Here is a 24180-nt window from a genome sequence, read left to right as displayed (position 1 = left end):
GATTGAACCATAATTTCAGAAAGTGTTGCCTTTGAAATTCTGTTGATCTGGTGGCATTGCTACATTGGGTTGCCTGGATTTCACAGTGACATCAATGTCTTGCAGATCTCATCTGGTTGCAACGCTAGCTATTGATACTTCTCTACTTTGCAACTTCACAATGAATTACCATTAGTATGTCCAAGTGTACTATCTAGCCGGCGGCATCTATCCATCATGGTCAACATTTGTGAAGATAATTTATAATCCTAGAGCAGGAGAAATAAGCATTTTGTCAAGGCGCAAGAAGCTCAATGGAAGACATTGCGAGGGCATTTGGAGTGTCGCGATCAATGTTTTCAATTGTCCCGGGGCCTACTCGTTTCTGGAACGAGGATGTCTTGGCAAATATCATGACATCTCGTGTGATCCTACACAACATGATCATAAAGGATGAGAGGGATATTCTAGGCTCCATTGAGTATGAAGATATTGGCACAATCATCAGGCCTCGTAGGCACACAAGCTGCATTCAAGCATTTCTTGGTAGAAGATTGAAGACCGAGCCTACCATCATCAGCTGTTGAGCATCATTGGTAGCTGCTGGTAGAAAATGTGTTTAAATTACTTTAATTTTTTTCTACTTGAACAATTTATTTGATCGGATTATTTGTTGCATTTGGATTAATGGTTTGTAATAATATGTTGCATTATTCTCATTATTTGATCTAAATTATTGCAAATAGGCTAGAAACAAAATATGACCCAATGGTAGGTGGGTCCTACTTGCAGGGAAAATATGAAGACCACATTATGGCGAGCGTCTGTTTGCGCACACCCTCTGCAACCTCCAAAATATAATGAACCACACTTTATATGCGTTACGTAGGCTGTCAATACGGTGTGTGTGCTAGAGTTGCTCTTAAAGAACATATGAGTTGAGTAAGAGACATCAAGTGTTAAGAGATCATCCCTTCTCTTAGTTAAGAGAATGCATACCCTTTTCTGATTTTTCAATTCTCCAAGTCAGCATTTATCGCCTTTTTTCGGCACTATATCTCCCTGTTTTATAAAGTAAGCATTTAAAGAGGCAATCCAAACTTGCATCCAATCATTTAAAGAGGATGTGCAAATCTGCATTTAAGGAGGCACTCCTAAATTGGCATCCAAGCATTACCCAGCCGGTGTATCATCGAAAGAAGATGCATATCAAGTAATATTGCGCAAATCTGCATCCGGGAAGTGGTGTGCGTCTTGTTATTTAAGCCACTTGTGGTGCGCCCAGCTGTACAAGATGGAAGACTTCGTGCTCCTAACCTCAAAGTCTTCTCTTTCGCCTCTTCAAGCACCATTTCTTAACTCCTCCAGCCCTTGGTCAGCCCGAATAATTTTTTTGCCAATCAGTTAGATGCTCTGGCTTGTTGCCCAAACAAGAGCATGAATCCCATTCAGAGTCCAGAGAGAGCAACGAGGGAGAGGATGCCGCCGCGCCGAGCATGATATGATATTGAAGAAGAAATTTCTCTGGTAATCTTCTGCCTCCCTTTTCCGGATTCATGATTCACACTCTCATATCACGGGTGCAGTGTTGATCATGAGTTCTTGTGGAATGTGGGTTTATGGGATCGAGTGACTTCATTTTGCGTTCTGAATAAATCTGAAAATGTACCTTGGGATGCTTTGCTTATATTTTCCTCTGAACTTGTCCACTGCCCATATTCCAAGAGTATCATGGTTGGAGACCTGAATTGTCTTTGACAGTTATATCTTTGTAAGATTGATGTTGTCTCACGTTTAGTATGCACATTTCATTTTCGTGTACAGAGCAACCTTCTGGCTAATCTGATCCACTGGGGCAAAGATGGGCAAAGTGCCATCACAGAAGGACCTCTTTGAGGTTTCAGGTCCTACCTATTTGACATACGTTAATTGGTAAGTTTTTGACAATTTTCATCGTTGAAATCAACTAGGAATAATAACGGCATCATGATTTTGCTATGGTTTACTATGAGCAAAAGATTCCGGGAACAGAAGAAAAGAGGAGCCTGCATTGGCAAATGCCGCTGATCTGATCACCTTTGCCATTTGATGATTTGCTCCGATCAGGAACTGCCCACACCACCAGCGATCGGCCATGGCGAGCCTCGTGCAAGGCGTGTACGTCCTGGAGCGTGACCGGCAACGGAACCGCCAGGGCCCCGACGCCCGCGCGCCGGCGTGGTGGAAGTTCTTCAACTTCGAGCTGCGGCAGGCGCTCGTGGACGCCGCCGACTCCTCCATCTTCGGCGCGGTGTACGCGTTCCAGCCGCCGTACCACCTCATCGACCCAGCGGCGGCCGCCAGCGCGCCGCACTACGTCGTCGCCTTCCGAGGGACCGTCACCAAGAAGGCCTCGGCGTCCAGGGACCTCGAGCTCGACCTCCTGCTCGTCCGGAGCGGCATCGAGCACACCTCCCGCTTCCGCATCGCGATGCAGACCATCCACGACGTCGTGGTTGCCGCCGGGGCGGGGCACGGCCGCGTCTGGCTGGCCGGCCACTCGCTGGGGTCCGCCATCTCAACCCTCGCCGGAAAGACCATGGCCCGGGCGGGCGTCGTCCTCACCACATTCCTCTTCAACGCGCCGTTCCTGTCGGCGCCGGTGGAGAGGATCCCGCACAAGAAGGTGAAGCAGGGCATCCGCATCGCCAAGAGCTTCGTCACGGCCGGGGTGGTCACCGTCCTGCACAAGAGCGGCGGCAGCAGCGACGAAGCCTTCGCGGCGCTGGCGCGGTGGGTGCCGAACTTGCTGGTGAACCCGGCGGACCCCATCAGCGCGGAGTACGTGGGGTACTTCGACCACCGCAAGAAGATGGAGGACATCGGCGCGGGCGCCGTCGGGAGGCTGGCCACGAGGCACTCGGTCAAGGACCTGCTTCTGGGCATCGGCAAGCCGGAGGGCTGCGAGCCGCTGCACCTGTTCCCTTCGGCCGTCCTGACGGTGAACCGCGGCCCGTCGCCGGACTTCAAGTCGGCCCACGGGATCCACCAGTGGTGGCGGCCGGACTTGGCCCTGGAGTGCAGGGCCTATTCCTACGCTTGATCGGCTGGAATATAAGGCAAACCTCCTTTGGATCCTGGTTCTAGAAACTGAAACTCGAAAATGATTTGTGTTGGCTGGAGAGCCTGAAACTGTCAACGCAGAAGAGAAGACAAGATTTATACTAATTTTGAACTTTTGATTCAAGGCATGCCCAGTAGCATACTTTGAGCAGAGATCATAAACCTTGGGGCTTGGGCATCTCCTGCCTGGATGCATAGTCGACATTTCCTCATGATCCAGCAACATCAGGGGTCCAACAAGTACAACCTCAAAGCAGAGCTCACTGTGCTGACATGACTGAACTTGGAGCCGACGGCGAACCAGTTCAGAAATAGATTCAGACTGCAGAATACTCATCTAACCCCTTTTAATCTGAGATAATTACACGATAGTACCACATTCGGGGCGGTGGTGGCGAATTGGTACAAAGTTTGGTAATTTTTACGTGTAGTACCAAGTTTGGGGCGAACCGTTGCAAATCGAGCTAAGCTTCGTATTTCTACGTATTGACGCTGGAACTGACCGCCCGGGCTCGCGCGTCAGCTGCCACGCTGGCGAATCGGCACCTGCCCGCTCGCTCGATTGGTGCAGTCCGGCTCGAATCGGACCGGCCCGTGCTCCACTCTCTCCCTCGTCGCTCGTGCCTCCCTCCTCGCTCCTCTCTCGCCGCCCTCGTCGCCGCCCGCAGCATTGCCGGACCGGACCGCCGCCGCCCGCCATGGTTTTCGAAGACGAAGCAGTGAGGAGACATCCAGCCTGCCGTGCATGCACTCGACCTCATCCACGGACGGGCTTAACCAGGTGAGTTTCCTTGAGCTAGGGTTAGGGTTTCAGATTTGGGGCTTTTTGATTTGGTTGATTTCGCTGGGTTTTGATTTGGGCATTTTGTTTGTATGAGCTTCTGCAGGTCCCTTTCAGCGTTGAAGATCCAGATTACCAGGGGCTTGAGCTGGATCTGATTTCCCCATGTGAGAAGCACGACATGGCATCTGAGAGGCTTGTTGCCTTTGAAGGAACAGACACAGGCAGGAGGTTTTTAGCATGTGCACAGCCGGTATGAATTGTAGGCTGATAGTGGGATATTGTATTTAGGTTGATATTGTCATATTATTGTTGGTTTGACAGTGGCATATTGAACATCAGTAGAAGGGCTGATTATTAGGGCATATTTAGGTTGGCAGTGGAATCTTTACTGTCATTTTGTTAGGGCTGATTATTCACTTTTGCAATAGCAGTAGCTTGTGTAGTTTAATGATGGTGGTACTGTTATTTTGCAGTGGCATTGTTCTTGCTATCATGTGAAATATTCAGTTTGGGATTTCTACAGGTTTTATGTTGCTGTTGTGGCATTTTTATGTAGTTGAATGACAATGCTACTGTTAATTATGTTGTTGTTACTTTTGCTCCTGTTTGGTAAAATATTGAGTGAACTGTTACTTATATGTTGGGATGCAACTGCTGTTATGTATCTAAATGCTACAAATATTCAGTTGAATGGATAGTATGTACTGCATATGCTTTGGCAGTTCACCAAGTTTGCAGTACGAGCTTGCTTTTGTTTTGTAGATGATTACCAAAATCTAGTTCAAATCTGTAGCTGAGTGGAATTTGGAATAAGTGATGCATTTGTTATTACCAATGTAGAAAGGAAAAATAGTGCTATTGCTCTTCTTCTTTATTTACCTGTGGTATGAACTGACTAGTTTTTTCTTCTCTTTTTGCTATTTTTGCAGGAAGGGGAGAATTGTGGGTTTGTTGAATGGGTTGATCATCAGTGGCCCCCAACAATGCAGAATGCATTGTTGAAGCTGTGGGCAATGGTTGAAGATAGCAAGAGTGCTAGGATGAATGATAATCTTGAAAGTGCTTTAACTATTCACCATCTGACAGAAGAGAAGAACAACCCGGAGGCCAACTATGACAAGTTAGTCCAAGATGTGCATGAGCTTATGAACTTCTAGGAGGAGAGGGTGGTGGATTTCAGATATCTGCAGTCTAACATTACATATCAGTAGCAATGCAGAAGTGAACTGGTGGCTGATATGAAGGCAGAGATGGCAAAGAAAGATGCAGAGTCGAAGAAGCTTAATCAGAAGTATCAACTGCTGGTGAACCTGACAGGAGCTCAAGCACTACAGGAATCAGCTACTTTGTCGTCTGCCATGGCAGACGGCAAAGGCAAGGATGGCGGACGGCAAAAGGCTCCGGCAAAGTAGGCTACGGTAAAGAGCTTCTTTGCCGTCTGCTTTCTGAAGCGGACGGCAAAGGGGCCTTTGCCATCAGCGGCGGACGGCAAAGAAAGCCGACGGCAATGAATTCGCTGTTAGTCCGTTAGGCGTCTAACGGCAGCCTTTGCCGTCCGCCGCTGATGGCAAAGAGAATCAAGCCTTTGCCGTCTACCACTGTAGGCAAACTGACCAAATGGGTCAGCTGCCAGGAAGCACAGGTGGTTGCCACGTGGCTTCTTTGCCGTCCGCGGCAGACGGCAAAGAGCCCGTTGCCGTCGGTGGCAGACGGCAAAGAGCCCGTTGCCGTCGGTGGCAGATGGCAAAGAGCCTGCATTGCCTCTTTTTTCTGTTTTTTCTTATACCCAACCATTTTCACAGCAAATAGATGATACATATATATTTTTCACATGGCAAGTTCACAGCAAACATATGAGATATCCAACACATATAATTTCATCATACATGCATAGTTCCATCAACCATACATAGCAAGTTCCACATACATGCATCCAACCATACATATTACGATAGTGTCATCCTACCATACATGCATAGTTCATCGATACAAAAGAAACATAGTTCATCCAAACAAGCACTCCATCTATAAAAGCACAAATGGAAAAGAAGCACTCCATCCATGCAAGCTTCCGTGAATTAAATCAAATCTGCAAAATGATAAACAAGATGTTAGAAAAAGAAGAAGAAAAAGAAGAAGAAGAAGACTATAAGAAGTAAGCATACTTAAGTAAAATGGAGCTAACCTAGAAGAAAATGAAGAAGAAGAAGACTAGAAGAATACTAGAAGAAGACTAGAAGAATACTAGAAGAAGAAGAAGAAGACTATAATTAAGCTTATTATGTAAACTTGGTCATTTTGTGCTAACATAAGTAATTTTGGAGTTAACCTATAGGAAACTAAGCATATTAGAGATAACTTAGCATATTAGAGCCAACTTAGGTAAAATGGAGCCAACCTAGCTAATTATGCCATCTTTATGTGAACTAAGCATATTAGAGCTAACTTATGTCATTTTGGAGAAGAGAAGAAGAAGACTATAATTAAGCTTATTATGTAAACTTGGTCATGTGCTAACATAAGTAATTTTGGAGCTAACCTATAGGAAACTAAGCATAGTAGAGATAACTTAGCATATTAGAGCCAACTTAGGTAAAATGGAGCCAACCTAGCTAATTATGCCATCTTTGAGTGAACTAAGCATATTAGAGCTAACTTATAGCTAACTTATGTCATTTTGGAGAAGAAGAAGAAGAAGAAGAAAAGGAAGAAGAAGAAGAATATATGACATTTATGAGCTAATTTAGGTGAAATTGATCGTTTGTGAGCTAACCTAGGTGAAATTGATCGTTTATGGGCTAATCTAGGTAAAATGGGTCATTTTAGAGCTAACTTGGGTAAAATGCATCATTTTGGAGCTAACCTAGGTAAGATGGGTCATTTTGAAGCTAACATAGGTAAAATGGGTCATTTTAGAGCTAACATAGGTAAAATGGTTCATTTTGGAGCCAATCTAGGTAAAATGGGTCATTTTAGAGCTAACTTGGGTAAAATTGATCATTTATGAGCTAACTAGGTAAAATGGGTCATTTTAGAGCTAACTTGGGTAAAATGGATTGTTTATGAGCTAACTAAGCTAATTATGCTAAGTCTAGGTCATTGTGGTAAGCATATTGGAGGAAATAAGGCTAAGTCTAGGTCTTTATGCATTTGTTAAGCAAAACACTAGAGAAACTTACCATGATCATGGAGGTGTAGGAGCGGGCAGGCTCGTGCCGGTAGCTGGAGAAGGATCGTGCGATGCTTGTCTGGAGTTACGCTGCACCAAAGATCATTTCCAATGTCTCGTTAGCATGATGACACTCAAATGTTAAGACTAGCAAGTAATGTCCATTCAAATTAAACTCACCGTGGTCCCAGGAGCAATCACTGGCATCGGCGGAGCGCTCTGACCGGTCTTCTCGCACACAGACTGCACATTTGGTTTTGACGACTCAGTCATACTAGTTAGTAATGAGACAAACACTACATGAATGTTTTGGCTAATCTGCAGAAGAAACTTACCACAAGGAGCTCGTACATGGCCCTTGCCTGCATGTCATTCCGTGCCCTCTCCCTCCTCCAACATCTTTGTCGTCCTCTCCTCCAACTCCCGCTGCCTCTCCGCCGCCTCCGCCAGAAGATTCTCCGTTCTATCTCTCACTCTGTATAGCAGCCTGCAACACCACTCCTCGTTACCATTTGTAATCATTGATGGAAGCACACACAATGTAATGGAGAAAGATAGCTGAGTACGTATAACTAACCTTGATGGCGAGTTGGACTAGCCGTTCACGAGGCCTTATCTCAGGAGCGGAGCTCGACTGGCGCGCCTTGATCTCCGGGAGAGTGTTAGGACAACGGATAAGTCCATCTCCAATGGCTATGGAGCCATGGGACCTCCCGCCACCAGATATCATCACCAGCTCTGGATCAATGGGACCCTGGCTCGGGTTAAAGTCCTCCCCTTTCCTCGCCTTCCCCTCATCTCTATAGTTCACGAGCTTGTCGTGGGAGGAGATGTTGGTGAAGTTGTTTGCATCATCGAGGTCAGACGGAGAGAATGCCTTGACTTTCTTGAAAGAGGCAGTGCGGGCCATGGCATACAGGTCGTTCACCTCTGGCACCTTATCCGCCTTATTGTAGCGTGCCTGAAAGAGAGAAACAAAGTAAATTAGCAATTAAAGGGCTCAAGCTAGCATGATGAATGAATTGCATGAATCATGAAGCAAACCACATACCCAGTTCCGCCCGAACTGATATAAGTTGGAGCTGCCTTGATGGTGTGGCACACCTTCCATTTGGGCACGTTTGTCCTTGGCCGCGTTGTGGACGGCTAGCCATTCTTTTGAACACCACTCATTGACCAACACCTCCCAACAATCCATCCGATCCGCACACCATCTCGGAGGCGCCTAAGTTAGCAAATAGAAACTTGAGCGCTACGGCTATGAATTACTAAATGAAGGAAGCAGGTACAAGGCCTTAAGAATTACATTCATGTACTGCTCCTTACTTAGGAACTTATCGCGGCACGCCGGCTTGGGTTTCTTGATACCAGGCAAGGCGTAGTAGTCTCGAACAGCCTGCACCCGAGCCTCGTGCCGTAAGTTCTGTAGTAGGCGCTTGCAGACGTTCTCGATAACATTTGCCGCCTCCTCCTCGTATCCCTCCTCACACCTGTAGAATGTCTGCAATCAAATGAGACAATATTGATTAGTACAATTAATAACTAGCTAGTTGAAGATTTTTAAATGTGTAAAAGAGAAATTACCCAGAACTCTGATCACCACGTCTGCCCTCGTGTCGCACAAGACACCGTCGATAATCTCACCCGACGGGGCCGGGGCAGCCAAGTAGTGCTCCCAGCTCAATCCAAGCTCTGGAAGCCGACCCTCACCAGGCAACGTGACAAACCCCGGGAAGTTTTGCCGGCAAAGCACTCCAAGGACGGAGTTGGGCCGGCGGACACTATGATGGTGGTCCCAACCCCTACAGCATGACAAGGCCAACACATTAGATATTTGAAGAAATGTGAATGCAGAAGGTACAAAAAGATTAAATGCACTTACCTCTCCCCATCAGGGTAAATCAACCACCTCTGCTCGCGGGTCGCCGGCACGGACGGGAGCCGTGTACAACCACGTTGGTAGACGGTGCCCCCCTCCTCCTCAATATCAGTCGGCTCCCCGCCATCATCAGCATGGCCACTCGGCCCCTCAGGCTCATCCGGCCAGGTACCCCATCCAGACGTGTGCTCCTCCGGGGTCTCGTGGGCCGAAGGCCCGTCGACCCAAGGCTCGTGGGCCGAAGGCTCGTGGACCGGAGTCCGTGTAGCCTCCTCCTCGGACGAGTCCACCCTAGCAGTCACGTGCTCGGGTGAAATAGCTGGGGGTGGCGGCGAGGAAGGCGCCCTAGCAGTCACCCTACCTCCTCTCCCGCGACCACGTGCTCCTCTCTTCTTCCCTCCCTTACCTCGTCCCCTGCTGGGCACCGCTGTCGACGAAGAAGGGCCCGGCGGTGTCGCCATACTGTCCAGCAATGCTCGGCGGAGAGTTGCGTGTGGAATGGAAGACCTCCCACCATGCGCCGACGAAGAAGGGGCCTCGGAGCGCTCCCGACCAGCGCCCACCATCTTTCAACACCTGCCATGACAAAGAGTAAACAAAATTAGTACAACAAAAAAAATACCGACATGAATAATAATATATGATGTTTTTCATAACAAAATCAAAAAATATATATGATGTTTAAATATACCCGATCAACACAACTATATATGATGTTTCTCATAACAAAATCGAAAAATATATGATGTCAGGGTGTCGGGGGTCGGGGTCGGGGTGTCGTGCCGGGGTGTCGGGGTGGCGTGTCGGGGTCGGGGTGCCGTGTCGGGGTCGGGGGTGCTGTTTCGGGGTCTGGGTGTCGGGGGTCGGTGTGTCGTGTCGGTGTCGGGGTGCCGTGTCGGGGTGCTATTTCGGGGTCGGGGTGTCGTGTCGGGGTCGGGGTCGGGGTGTGGTGTCAGGGTCGGGGTGTCGGGGTCAGGGGGTCGGGGTGTCGGGGTGTGGTGTCGGGGTCAGGGGGTCGGGGTGTCGGGGTCAGGGGGTCACGGGGTCGGGGTGTTTCCTTCTCTCCTTCTTCTTCTTTCCTTCTCTTCTTCTTCTTCTTCTTCTTCTTCTTCTTCTTCTTCTTCTTCTTCTTCTTCTTCTTCTTCTTTCCTTTCTTCTTTTTCTTTTTTCCTTCTCTTCTTCTTCTTCTTCTTCTTCTTCTTCTTCTTCTTTTATTTCTTCCTTATTTTCCTTTTTCCTCTTCTTCTCATCTTCTCCTCTTTTTCTTCTTCTTCTTCTCCTCCTCCTCTTCTTCTTCTTCTTCTTCTTCTTCTTCTTCCCCCTTCTACATATTCTTCTTTTCTTCTTCTTCTTCTTCTTTTTTCATCTTTTTTCTACTTCTTATAATTATATAACTAATTAACTAAAACCCATGCACTAGTCTAACAATTAAACAGCAAAAAAGAAAAAAAAGAAAAAAACTCACCGGAGATGGCGTTGGCCGGGGCTTCGCAGCGGCAGGGTGGCGGTGGCGACGGGGGCCGCAGGGCTTCAGGGCGGTGGCGGCGGGGCGCTGGGCAGGTGGTGGGGGCGGCGGGGCGCCGCAGCGGTGGGTTGTTCGGGCGGTGGGGCGGCGGGGCCCCGCGGCTGTGGGCCGTTCGGGCGGCGGGGCGACGAGGCAAGGGGGCGACGGGGCGGCGGGGCGACGGGGCAAGGGGGCAGCGGCGGGTGGTGGGGCAAGGGAGGCGGCGGGTGGTCGGGGCGACGGAGCGAGGGGCGATGGGTGGGCGGGTGGCGGGGCAAGGGGCAGTGGCGGGTGCTGGGCGGGGGCGGCGGGTGGGCGGCTGGCGGGGCAAGGGGGCGGCGGCGGGTGGCGGTGGTTGTCGGGGAGGAGACAGAAACAGAGAGATGGAGGGGCGGGGTGGGGCTCGGCCGTTAGTTAGGTTAGCTCTTTGCCGCCCGCCCCACCTTTGCCGTCCACTTTTTTTCTCTTTGCCGTCTACTGGCAGACGGCAAAGAAGGGGGCCCGTTAAGTTTTTTATGATCAGCTCGTTAGCAGGGGCCACCTCTCTCTTTGCCGTCTGTCAGCTGACGGCAAAGAATTGGCTGATGGCAAAGACCTTCTTTGCCATCAGCCAGTTCGTTGCCGTCCGTTTTCCTGAAGCGGACGGCAAAGACCTTCTTTGCCGTCAGCCAGCAGACGGCAAAGAACTGGCAGACGACAAATAAGCTAATTCCAGTAGTGAAGCAACAGTCATCCAGAATTTGAAGTTGAAGAATATGACAGAAAAGCAATTGCTTAGATTATTATGTTATATAGTGACTCAATATTCTCTGCCATGATTGGTAGACTAAAAGTTATGATTTCTCATGCACTAGGTTTTATATTAGATGATTATGTTAGCATTGGAAGACTATTTGATGGTTATGTTAGCACTGGAATATTAGATGGTTATGTTATATAATGCATTGGAAGCCTATGTTTAGGTGGTTCCGTCGACCCCTAGCCACCATAAACCCTAAAGCCTAGGTTTAGGTGGTTCCGTCGACCCCTATCCACCATGAACCATAATGCCTAGGTCTAGGTGGTTCCGTCGACCCCGAGCCACCGTAAACCCTAATGCCTAGGTTTAGGTGGTTCCGTCGACCCCTAGCCACCGTAAACCCTAATGGTTAGGTTTAGGTGGTTCCGTTGACCCCTAGCCACCATAAACCCTAATGGTTAGTTTCAGGTGGTTCCGTCGACCCCGAGCCACCATAAACCCTAATGCCTAGGTTTAGGTGGTTCCGTGGACCCCTAGCCACCATGAACCATAATGCCTAGGTTTAGGTGGTTCCATTGACCCCTAGCCACCATAAACCCTAATGGTTTGTTTTAGGTGGTTCCGTCAACCATAGCCACCATAAACCCTAATGGTTAGGTTTAGGTGGTTCCGTCGACCCCTAGCCACCATGAACCATAATGCCTAGGTTTAGGTGGTTCCGTCGACCCCGAGCCACCGCAAACCCTAATGCCTAGGTTTAGGTGGTTTCATCGACTCCTAGCCATCGTAAACCCTAATGGTTAGGTGATAACCCACAAGTATAGGGGATCAATTGTAGCCTCTTTCGATAAGTAAGAGTGTCGAACCCAACGAGGTGCTAAAGGTAGAACAAATATTCCCTCAAGTTCTATCGACCACCGATACAACTCTACGCACGCTTGACGTTCGCTTTACCTAGAACAAGTATGAAACTAGAAGTACTTTCTAGGTGTGATAGGATATGTTTGCAAGATAGTAAAGATCACGTAAATAAAATCTAGGGGCTGTTTAGATAAAGACACAACTAAGTTAGTTTTAGTAGAGAGATTTTGTCAACAAGAAAGTTATTTATCCCTAGGCAATCGATAACAAGTACCGGTAATCATTCTTGTAATTTTATATGAGGGAGAGGCATGAGCTAACATACTTTCTCTACTTGGATCATATGCACTTATGATTGGAACTTTAGCAAGCATCCACAACTACTAAACATCATTAAGGTTGTGAAACCCAACCATAGCATTAAGTATCAAGTCCTCTTTACTCCCATACGCCATAACCCACTTATCCGCGTTTGGGCTGCTGTCATCCCCCGCAACACTGACAATAAGTAAACCATGAACATATTGCAACACCCTACATCGGGGGCCCCTCACGCTTGCGCAAGAATGGAGGGCACCGTAGGACAGCACCTTAAATAAAATATACAATCATACCAACCAAGATCACGATTAACCCATAGGACAAAACAGATCTAATCAAACATCATAGGATAGCCAAATATCATTGGGAAATAATATATGGAGTTGAGCACCATGTTTAAGTAGAGATTACAACGAGGAGAAGGGGTGTTACACCGCTGCATAGAGGGGGAGAGAGTTGGTGTTGACGGTAGCAAGATTGTTGATGTAGATCGCCGTCCCGATCATTGCCCCGACGGCACTCCAGCGCCACAGGAAGCGAGGGGGAGAGAGCCCCCCTCCTTCTTCTTCTTCTTCCTTGGCCTCCCCCCTAGATGGGAGGAGAGTTCCCCCTCTGGTCCTTGGTTTCCATGGCGGCGGAGGGGCGGGAGCCCCTCCGAGATGGGATCTCCCTCTCTGTTCTCTTCTGTTTCGCGTTCTCTAGATCTGGCCGAAAACCGTTTCTTATATTCTCGGAGATCCGTAACTCCGATTGCGCTGAGATTTTAACATGATTTTTTTCCGGATATGAGCTTCCTTGCGCCCGAAGTAGAGCCCCAACCGACGTACGAGGTGGGACCAACCCACCACGCCACGTCTGGCTCCTCTGGCGCGCCCTAGTGGGTTGTGCCCAGCACGGGCCTCCATTTGCGGTGATTCCAACTCCCAAAAATCACATATATTCCAAAATAATTCTCCGTGAAATTTTATTGCATTTGGACTTCGTTTGATATGGATACCTTGCGATACAAAAACATGCAGAAAACAGGAACTGGCACTTGGTACTGGATTAATAGGTTAGTCCAATAAATCATATAAAAAGTTGCCAAAAGTATGTAAAACTTGTATAATATTGGCATGAAACAATAAAAAATTATAGATACGACGGAGATGTATCAACATCCCCAAGCTTAATTCCTGCTCGTCCTCGAGCAGGTAAATGGTAAAAAAGATAACTTTTGACGTGGAATGCTACCTAGCATAAACTTGATCATATATCTAATCATGGCATGAATATTAAGACATAAGTTATTCAAAGCAATAGTCTATAATTTGATAAAAAGACATCAATACTCAGGCACCCCAACAAACAATCATGTCTTTCAAAATATCAACGCTAAAGAAAGTTATCCCTACAAAATCATATAGTCTTGTCATGCTCTGTGTCGGGGATATACCCCGCGGTATAACCCAGCCGGAATTATAACCCGGTTGGGACTTGGTAAACCGGCAGAGAGTTAAGATAGATGGTTAAGGCAGATGGTAAACCGGCAGACAGTTAAACCAGGTGGTAAACTGGCAGATAGTCATAACCCGGTAGACAGTCATAACCCGGCAGACAGTCATAACCCGGCAGACAGTCATAACCCAGCAGACAGAGTCGCCTAGGGTTAACAAGCCCGAGACGTTAAGAAGCCCAAGATGTTAAGAAGCCCATGAAGAGAAGTCAAAATAGTTTAAGTCTTAATCCGAGTTGGACTCTACATGTAACCCGCCCCTTCAACTTATATAAGGAGGGGCAGGGCACCCCAAGAGGGGGAGGAATAATCTGAGGGTTAGACATAACTAGGAGAGCCGGTTTACGGCGACTCCCTCGTGATGATAATGAGACCTAGCCACAAACAGCATGTAGGGTTGTTACCAGATGATGTTTCCCGGGGCCCGAAGCTGTCTAAACCCTTGTCTTGTGTTGCGTTTCTCGATTCTGCTCAACCCCTCTCAAGCTACCACATAGATGCGTTGGCCTCACGACTAAGTCCTCACACTAGGACATCTGCCGTGACAATTCTACGATAGTTGGCGCCCACCGTGGGGCCCGCGCACGGTGGTGTTGAGTTCTTGGAGGGATCTCTTCAGGGATCGAGAAGCTTGTGGTTGATCAGATGAAGAAGAATTGAAGAAAAGTTAAGGTTGCGTTGCGCGCTGTGGCATACACTTTGATCCGGCGGTTTGAAGCGAGATCAATTTTTGGAGCGCGTTCTTGAGACGATGGATTTGATCCGTACCTACAACTTGCATTCGAATCAGAAGGATTTACCAATTCGTATGTGTGGCAATGCGTGCACATGAGGAAAAAACGCACCAGCACGCTGTTCAAAACTTGGAAGGATTGACTGAAAGCTGCGGTTGTTCCACGCATCAAGGAAACAGGAAGCAATCTACTCCACGCATCAAGGCTCAAGGGGTATTAAGAAAATACAAAAAATATATATGGAGGGAGACCACGACCTGGAAGACACGGAGGTGGATAGGTAGACCAGGACACGGACGTGGAGAGGAGATGGAGTCGGACCATGCCGTCACAGGTCTCCGCCCTGTCGCCGTGGCCGGGCTCGAGCCACCAAGCTGTCCCTCCTGTCTCTGCCGCTGCGACCAGCCACCGCGGCACATCGAGCCGCTTCCTCCGCCGTCCCGTGCTGAGTTGCCTTCGCGGCGCTTGCTTTGCCTCTGCTTGTCTCCACGGCTGCACGTTAACTCGGCCGGTCGCCGCTGCCTCAAGTCAACATCGCCGCTCTAAACCGTTTCGGCTATTCGCAGACCTGCGCCGGTCACTTCTATTGCTCCCGCGTCATTTCACTTTCGAGCTGCTGTTTCTTGTGATCTGCCATTTCTTCTACAGGCAGCCACAATCAGGAGCTTCGCAGACGTTCACTCACCTGAGGAATTGCAAAAGAAAATAGAAAGTGCCTGATGCGCCGTCTCCACTCCGGGCCGCCGCCTACGGACGCCTCTGAGCCATCGCCTCCGTGGTTCGCTGGCCACAACCGCTCTCTTAAAATGGCCTCGCCTCTGCCTTCGAGCCAACGACCATCTGCAAGTCTCGCTTCGGCCGCCAGTGCGCCTCCGCTGTCCGAGCTGCCAGTCGCGCATCGCGTGTGATGTTTTACCTCGCCAGGGATGCAGGACGGGAATAGCGACTCTGACTCGTTACCGGGTTGCCATGCCGCAGAGAAGCCCCGGCCTCGCCTCGGCGTCTGTTGCTCGCCTCGCGGCTGCTGTTAAACCGCCGCTCCCTTGAGTTGCCTTTCCCGGCTGTTTCTAATCCGCCGTCACGGCCTCGTCTTCAAGACCGCCCGGCCGGTCTGTCATGTTGCAACCATCCGGGTCGCCTCTGATCCACTATCACGCCTAAACCGCCGTCTCCGCTCGGTCTCGGATTGAGTCACCATCACGGCATTGAGTCGCCATCATTGCTACAAGTCATCTGCGGGCCGCCCTGCGCTAAGTCGCCGGTCTCCTAGCCAAGCCGCTTTACTGCTCAGAGCCCCGCCTCTGCTTTAAACCACCCTCCCTCCATGCTGCGCGCTCGCGCTGAACCGGCCACGGCCGCGCCTCTCCAACCCGCCGCTGCCGTGGCCCCAGTGCAGTCTTGACCCGCCGGTGCCTCGTTGACCACCTACCATCGCGCTGGCCATCTCCACCTCCGCTGACTCGCCCCGATGGCCTAGCTTCGCGTACAGTTTCAAAGTCGTCGTCTTGGTCGCCGAGCGCCCCGGCTTATGCTCCATGCCGCCGACGCCCATAGCTTTGGCCACCTGTTGCCTTAAACTGCCATGGCCTCGTCCTCGAGCCGCCGGACTCCTCCTTGAGCTGCAATCCGCTGGTGTCTGCCGCCGGTTTGAACTGGCCCTGGCATCGCCGCCACCACATTGAGCCGCGGCCGCGGGGTCTTGTGAGCCACCCATTGATTAACCGTGAGCCGCCAGTGGCTTCGATCCAACCCACCACGCCTCATCCCGGGTCAGCCCGCCTCTGCTGCTGTGGTTGCGGGCGCATCCACGACCAGCCGGCCGCTTCGGCTCGCCTCTGCTTCTACAAACTACAGGGCCGCCTTCCTACCGTCACCGTTGAGCTGCCGCCATGATCACCTCTGCCTCAAACTGCTTCTGCCGTGCGTCGCTGCTGCGCCAAGTCACCAAAAATCAGGTCCTGAGGTTGCAAGTGAAAGCTTAAGTCACCAAGGTGTCTGCTTGTACTTTTGGTCTCACGTCGTCACATAAGGCAACACCCAAGTGCTGCTCCTGGTGGTCTACGCAAAGAGACAGTGCCAGGTGAAATATGTCAGTTCCAACGCCGCTGCCTGAAAGCGCGACCAGCGAAACTGCATGTGTTGCCACATCAAGATATCAGATCATGCCAATATAACAGGGGAGCATGCCCTCAAGCACAAAGGGCAAAAGTGATTCACGGTCCATGTTAAGATGGCAGAATAAATTCATCGGAGACTGGAGTATGCGAGAATGAGGGACACGACCCATTTAAAAAAAATGGATGTGTGGTTATCTGTTTGGACGTGAAGACCATCATTTGGTAAAATTGCTATGCAATCACTTCGTCCAAAAAATAAATCAGGTCATATCCATCTAAAGTCTATTTTATTAGCACATATTGTTTTTTTATCAAAGAACAATTACTTTGATTTATATATTTTCATGTGCAGGACAAATTTTCTACTGCAAAGGTGACCGTCATATCACGCAGCTGTTGAATGACTCATACCGGTTTATATCGCGGTCAAATATGGAGAATCTCAAGACAACTCCTCGAGTCATCTTAAGACTCGGGGTTACAATGACATGACTGAGTAAATGACTGACAGTTTAAAGCAAGTCAAGAACTCTAGGACGTTGAAGGGAAAGACAACCCGGTCCAGAGGCTGTTGTTATATTGATGAAAATTTAAAAGGCCGTCAGAAAATTTCCGGCTCAAAATGAAGATTCCGGTTCAAAATCCGGTTCAAGAGAAATATGTCTCCCACAGCTTTGAAGCTATGAATATCCGGTTTAACATCTAGTTCAAGAAGAATTCATCTCTCGCAAGTTCGAGTTTCTCAGAAAAAGTAAAGGTTGCCAAAGAGAACTTGCTGCCATGATGCGCGGTTCAAACATGGGTATCCTGCCCTATGGGCTTATCTTATTATGGTCACATGGGGGCTTCCTGCTCATTGAGCAAAGTTATGATTACCCTTTCATCTGGCGTATACGCCATGCTTAGGAAACACTTGGGTGCTTGCTACCCAGGTTAAAGGGACCGAAGAGAGTCTGCTACAAAAGCACAACTCAAACATAGGTGCCCATTGAGCATAGCTCAGAAATATTGCTTGGGGGCTCTTTTGTTCTAAAGAACAAGAGTTCCTATAACCTTTGTGATAGGCTTAAAAGCTAGGCTTGTAAGCCAGATGTATTCACCTAAAACCCCGGGTTATCCTGCCTGTATGCCAGATGCTTCTCCATCAGGTAATCCTGATTGACCCGACGAACTCTTAACAGTCAATCTTCTCAACAAGACCCTGAACTTGTTAAGGTTAAAACGCCGGTTTGTCATGTGAGGGCATGGCTTACAGATAGCAAGGAGAAGCTCAGGCTGATAAAGCCGCCTTCCTTGAAACTTGGATAAATCGGCCTGTGATGCACGATGCTACTCTGACCCCGCGTACTCCTGATAAGTCTATCTTTAAATAAGAACTGAACTTATCTGGGTTAAAATGTCGATTGGATAATGTGAGTGCCGGCTCACGGAAAGCGCGTACCTTCCAGTGGCTAATGCTAGTTTCATTGAAGAAGATATTTTTGCTTGGCGGCCTATGAAAGCCTTGGATTTTTCTGTTGATTTGATTTGAACGTCTTTTTGCGATTTTTCTCTTGTGACATAGTAATACATGGTTGAAAACCAATAAGACTTATAATGCCTTATGAGTCATATATGAAATTAAGCGGTGTTCATTAACCCGACCTGGCTTTTGACTATAAGTCGCCAGTATGAGATAAGATAATATCCGGTGTTTATTAACCCGGCCTGGCTTTCGACTATAAGTCGCTAGTATGTATTTGGATTGCGCCATTGGAATTATGCGCTTATAAATCATTGGGTATATTATTCAAATCTTTAATAGCCAACATGGCTGGATTTTTATTATGGTTATCAATAACCAGTATTATGATGGAGGTTTTCAAAGTCGCTTCAGCGCAATGGCTATTATCTTATCAATGGATATGATTTATTCTACAATGGAAGGAATAGTCCCGAGTCGCTGCAGGCTTACGACCTGGCACTTGGGGGCTACATTATTCAAGTTGAGATTACATCAAATATACAAGTCCCATGTCATTGCCAGCATGCACCATGGCAGTTGGGGGCTAATGCAAAGTCATTTTTACTAGCCTTACTGAAGACCCGACTCATCGCATCATAATGAGCCGACCCTTGGGGGCTACCAATTGCTCCTGTCAACAATTCAAGGTACACAAGTCTTAATCCATTATGTTGAAGGGTCCACTGCTCAGTTGGTAAAGCACAAAGCTCTTAACCTTGTGGACGTGGGTTCAAGCCTCATGATGGGGGTTACATCATATGATGTTCTTTTCCAAGAAGTATATATAAAGTCCCAGCTCAATATTATCTTACTGAGCCGGCCCTTGGGGGCTACACGTTGCTGTTCAAATCTACATGATCATATTTATAAAGTCCCTGCTCATTATTGCATAATGACCCGTCCCTTGGGGGCAACACTGGTTGAAGTTTTTATGAGCATAAGGCAATTACAAGTCCCAGGTTGCTGCAAGCATGACAACCTGGCACTTGGGGGCTACATATGTGGAATACTCAGTTCTGACTAGTGATTGAGATGAACAACATGGATTTCTTCAAAGTGGTAATATTTATATTGAAGCAAGTCTTAAGTCATCATTTTGCTCTACTCAAGACTTGGGGGCTACAGGTAATATGGATATAAGGGAGAGAAATCTTCAAAATTCTCAGTTTTGACCCGGTGTCGGCAACAATTATGACTCGGCATCATCTGTTTATAACCCGGGAACTTTGGCAATGATAAACCGGCAAGTTTTACATCTTCAAGCCGGCTGAAGAATCAGATGAGTATTTCAAAGACCAATATTTTTTAAGCATCGGGAGCTGAGTCAAATGAATTATTCTTCACAATTTTTCTCTGTGAGAAACCAACGTCAACAAATTGATTATGAAGCTGGCCTGCTAAACCCGGATTTTCTAGAAGAAGGAAATGATAAGGAATTAAGGATGATCAGGTGCCGGTTTACAAGAATATTTAACCCGGAGCACAACCTATCAAATTTGTTATTTTGCAGGATCAGTTTAACATGAATGAATCCAAATTAAACTACGGGCTAATGTCGTGGATATACCCCGTGGTATAACCCGGTCGGAATTATAAACCGATTGGGATTTGGTAAACCGGCAGAGAGTTAAGACAGATGGTTAAGGCAGACAGTTAAGACAGATGGTAAACTGGCAGGTGGTAAACCGGCAGACAGTTAAACTAGGTGGTAAACCGGCAGACAGTCATAACCCGATAGACAGTCATAACTCGGCAGACAGTCATAACCTGGCAGACAGTCCTAACCCAGCAGACAGTCATAACCCGACAGACAGTCATAACCCAGCAGACAGAGTCGCCTGGGGTTAACAAGCCCGAGACGTTAAGAAGCCCAAGATGTTAAGAAGCCCATGAAGAGAAGTCAAAATAGTTTAAGTCTTAAGTTGGACTCTACATGTAACCCACCCCTTCAACTTATATAAGGAGGGGCAGGGCACCCCAAGAGGGGGAGGAATAATCTGAGGGTTAGACATAACTAGGAGAGCCGGTTTACGGCGACTCCCTCGTGATGATAATGAGACCTAGCCACAAACAGCATGTAGGGTTGTTAGCGGCCGGATGATGTTTCCCGGGGCCCGAAGCTGTCTAAACCCTTGTCTTGTGTTGTGTTTCTCGATTCCGCGCGACCCCTCTCAAGCTACCACATAGATGCGTTGGCCTCACGACTAAGTCCTCACACTAGGACATCTACCGTGACAATTATACGACACTCTGTCTTCTTAACACAAAGTATTTATCATGCACAACCCCGATGACAAGCCGAGCAATTGGTTCATACTTTTTTGATGCGCTTCCGCTTTTTCAACCCTCACGCAATACATGAGCGCAAGCCATGGCTATAGCACTACGGGTGGAATAGAGTATGATGATAGGATAAATATAAAGAAGACAAAAAGTAAGAAAGTCTCACACCGACGCGGCTAACCAACGGGCTATGGAGATGCCCATCAATCGATATCAATGTGAGGAGTAGGGATTGCCATGAAACAGATGCACTAAGAGCTATAAGTGTATGAAAGCTCAATATGAAAACTAAGTGGGTGTGCATCTAATCCTATAATGAAAAATTCCCACTAGTATATGAAAGTGACAACATAGGAGACTCTTCATATGGAAAACATGGTGCTACTTTGAAGCACAAGTGTGGCAAAGGATACTAACAATGCCCCTTCTCTTTTTTTTATTTATTTATTTTCTTTTTCTTTTTCTCTTTCTTTTTTTTCTTTTTCTCTCATTGTCCGGAGTCTAATCCCGACTTGTGGGGGAATCGTAGTCTCCATCATCCTTTCCTCACTGGGCACTTCTCTAAAAATGAATAATGATGATCATCACACTTCTATTTACTTATAACTCAAAAGAAATAAAAATTACAACTCGATACCTATGACAAAATATGACTCTATATGAATGCCTCTGGCATGTACCAGGAGGTGCAATGATCTAGCGTAACATGTATGAAAAATGGTGAACGGTGGCTGAGCCACAACTACTATGTCAGCTATATGATCATGCAAAGCAATATAACAATGAATGCTCAAGTAATCAAACGGAAGTGGTGGAAGTTGCATGGCAATATATCTCGGTATGGCCATGGAAAAGCCATAATAGGTAGGTATGGTGGCAGTTTTGAGGAAGATATAATAAGGCTTATGTGTGATAGAGCGTATCATATCACGGGGTTTGGATGCACCTGCGAAGTTTGCACCACGTCTTGATGTGAGAAAGGGCAATGCACGATACCGTAGAGGCTAGCAAATTGCGGAAAGGTAAGAGTGCGTATAATCCATGGACTCACATTACTCATAAAGAACTCATATACCTATTGCAAAAGTTTATTTTCCCTCAAAGCAAAGTACTACTACGCATGCCCCTAGGGGGATAGATTGGTAGGAAAAGACCATCGCTCGTCCCCGACCGCCACTCATAAGGAGGACAATCAATAATAAATCATGCTCCAACTTCATAGCATAACGAAAGACTATACGTGCATGCTTCGGGAATCACAAACCTTAACACCAATATTCCTACTAAACAAAACCATTTACTAGTACCTCCCACATATTACCATCTCTATATCGCAAAACTATTGCAAGGAATCAAACATATCATATTCAGTGATCCATAATTTTTATGTAGGATTTTATGACTAACCTTGCAATTGACCAATTCCTTTTGACTCTTTAAATAGATATAAGTGAAGCATCAGAGTTTAATTCGTTCTACAAAAGACCACACTCTAATAAATATAAGTGAAGCAAAAGAGCATTCTTCAAACAACGGTTTTCTATGTGAAGAGAAATAGGCAATCCAAACTTCAAATGATATAAGTGAAGCACATGAAGCATTCTATAAATCATACTCAAAAGATTTAAGTGAAGTGCAATGAGCATTCTATAAATCAACCATGGACTATATCATACCAGCATGTTGCATAAAAGAAAAGTGAAAACTAAATGCAAAAGACGCTCCAAGATTTGCACATATCATGTGAACGAAACAAATCCGAAAACATACCGATACTTGTTGAAGAAAGATGGGATGCCTTCCGGGGCATCCCCAAGCTTAGACGCTTGAGTCTTATTGAATATTTACTTGGGGTGCCTTGGTCATCCCCAAGCTTGAGCTCTTGCCTCTCCTCCTTCTCCTCACATCAGGACCTCCTCGATCTTCGAACACTTAATCCACACAAAACTTAACCGAACTTTTAGTGGCGGGGTTAGTGAATATGGCAATGAAATACCATAATGTACTATTGTAACATTATTGTATAATTATAAACAAACATTACCCACTGTATGCTATCACAATTCTATGGCCCCAAGTCAAGGAGGCTTCAACAAGAATTCAAACATACGCAAATAATGAAGCTATAACAGCAATCTGTGCAAACAGGACAGTCTGTAAAGATTCTAACATCCACCATACTTTTGTAACTTTAAAAATTCTGAAAAACATTAGGAAAAATAAAAAATTTATATATAAAGACAGTGCAAAAAGTTTAAGAACCTTTTGACGTTCCAGTAAAAAATGTAAAATCACGCACTACAGCCAAAGTTTCTGTTTTGCACTGCACAAACCAACAAGCAATCTAATCATCCTAAAGGCAAAGCTTGGCACATTATTTTTATAATACAATGGAATTGTACAAGGGGATAATTATTTTTGTGAGAATACTCAACAGAAATAAATGAATCTCTAAAACTTCGAGTTGTCTCCTTGGCAGCGCTTTCTTTAAAGCCATTAAGCTAGGCATAAAGTGCTCAAGTAATGAATCCACCCGGATCCCAAGGTATATCAAAGCCAAATTGAATCAACAATGATTTATCATTTAGTAGTGAGCACAAAGCAACATATATCATGCAATGACGAAGCCTAACTCTCTTCCTATGCATCAGCATGTCATACAAGAACAATTCATGCACATCAAGTAAAGGCCAATACATAGCATAAGTTGTTTCTTGCAATTTTATTGTGTTGGAAACATAAAGAGGCGGAGATGTAGTTCCTCTCTAATAATAATTGCAAGTACGAGCAGCAAGCACATGCATATTATATTCATTAAAATCATCATGTGCAAAGGTAAAAGGCAACCCTTCAATATAATCCTTATTAAGTGCAAACTTCTCTGATATAGTGTAGTTGGGAGAATTCAAAAAGATAATAGGACTATCATGTGTGGGTGCAATAGCAACAATTTCATTCTTATCATAAGGAACTATAGCAAGTTCATCTCCATAAGCATAATTCATATTGGCATCATGGCCACAAGAATAGCAAGCATGTGACGCCCCCGATTCAATCGTACACTAATCATACACGCAAACATGTACGATCAAGATCAGGGACTCACGGGAAGATATCACAACACAACTCTAAAAAGTAAAATAAGTCATACAAGCCAGGGGCCTCGAGGGATCGAATACAAGTGCTCGATCATAGACGAGTCAGCGGAAGCAACGATATCTGAGTACAGAAATAAGTTAAACAAGTTTTCCTTAAGAAGGCTAGCACAAACTGGGATACAGATCAAAAGAGGCGCATGCCTCCTGCCTGGGATCCTCCTAAACTACTCTTGGTCGTCGTCAGCGGCCTGCACGTAGTAGTAGGCACCTCCGGTGTAGTAGGAGTCATCGTCGACGATGGCGTCTGGCTCCTGGGCTCCAGCATCTGGTTGCGACAACCAGGTAGAATGGAAAGGGGGAAAAGAGGGAGAAAAGCAACCGTGAGTACTCATCCAAAGTACTCGCAAGCAAGGATCTACACTACATATGCATGGGTATCTGTGTAAAGGGGCAATATCGGTGGACTGAACTGCAGAATGCCAGAATAAGAGGGGGATAGCTAGTCCTGCCGAAGACTACGCTTCTGGGAGCCCCCATCTTGCAGCATGTAGAAGAGAGTAGATGGCAAGTTCACCAAGTATCATCGCATAGCATAATCCTACCTGGCGATC

At 46.9% G+C, this 24180-nt stretch overlaps 2 protein-coding genes across 3 annotated transcripts; both read left to right on the top strand.

The window, feature by feature from the left end:
• Nucleotides 1-1275: 1275 nt before the first annotated feature.
• LOC109735278 (GDSL esterase/lipase At4g10955-like) lies at nucleotides 1276-3243 on the top strand. Of its 2 annotated transcripts, XM_020294480.3 has the most exons (3): nucleotides 1276-1506; nucleotides 1804-1911; nucleotides 2086-3243. In XM_020294480.3, exons 2-3 carry the CDS (start codon nucleotides 1841-1843, stop codon nucleotides 3059-3061), a joined length of 1047 nt encoding a protein of 348 aa, XP_020150069.1. In that variant the 5' UTR covers nucleotides 1276-1506; nucleotides 1804-1840; the 3' UTR covers nucleotides 3062-3243. The 2 variants fall into 2 exon arrangements, with proteins under 2 accessions (XP_020150069.1, XP_045090373.1); XM_045234438.2 differs by lacking the exon at nucleotides 1276-1506 and having other exon boundaries at nucleotides 1521-1911.
• Nucleotides 3244-3826: 583 nt separating this feature from the next.
• Nucleotides 3827-15614, top strand: LOC109735274 (uncharacterized). The gene is made up of 5 exons (XM_020294477.2): nucleotides 3827-3862; nucleotides 3969-4115; nucleotides 4795-4985; nucleotides 5085-5169; nucleotides 15546-15614. Exons 1-5 carry the CDS (start codon nucleotides 3827-3829, stop codon nucleotides 15612-15614), a joined length of 528 nt encoding a protein of 175 aa, XP_020150066.2.
• The last annotated feature ends 8566 nt before the right edge of the window (nucleotides 15615-24180 follow it).

Source organism: Aegilops tauschii, chromosome 3 (genome assembly GCF_002575655.3).
Source record: "Aegilops tauschii subsp. strangulata cultivar AL8/78 chromosome 3, Aet v6.0, whole genome shotgun sequence".
Classification (NCBI taxonomy): domain Eukaryota; kingdom Viridiplantae; phylum Streptophyta; class Magnoliopsida; order Poales; family Poaceae; genus Aegilops; species Aegilops tauschii.
The sequence above is the reverse complement of the archived record's forward strand: the minus strand, read 5'-3'. Positions and strand labels throughout refer to the sequence as shown.

Bases quoted from the DNA above. Each gene is read 5' to 3' on its own strand.
- LOC109735274 (XM_020294477.2), top strand. From the start codon at position 3,827: ATGCACTCGACCTCATCCACGGACGGGCTTAACCAG. The intron at 3,863-3,968 runs GTGAGTTTCCTT...GAGCTTCTGCAG, and splicing joins CCACGGACGGGCTTAACCAG to GTCCCTTTCAGCGTTGAAGA. The intron at 4,986-5,084 runs GTTAGTCCAAGA...GTAGCAATGCAG, and splicing joins CCGGAGGCCAACTATGACAA to AAGTGAACTGGTGGCTGATA.
- LOC109735278 (XM_020294480.3), top strand. From the start codon at position 1,841: ATGGGCAAAGTGCCATCACAGAAGGACCTCTTTGAGGTTTCAGGTCCT. The intron at 1,912-2,085 runs GTAAGTTTTTGA...TGCTCCGATCAG, and splicing joins TATTTGACATACGTTAATTG to GAACTGCCCACACCACCAGC.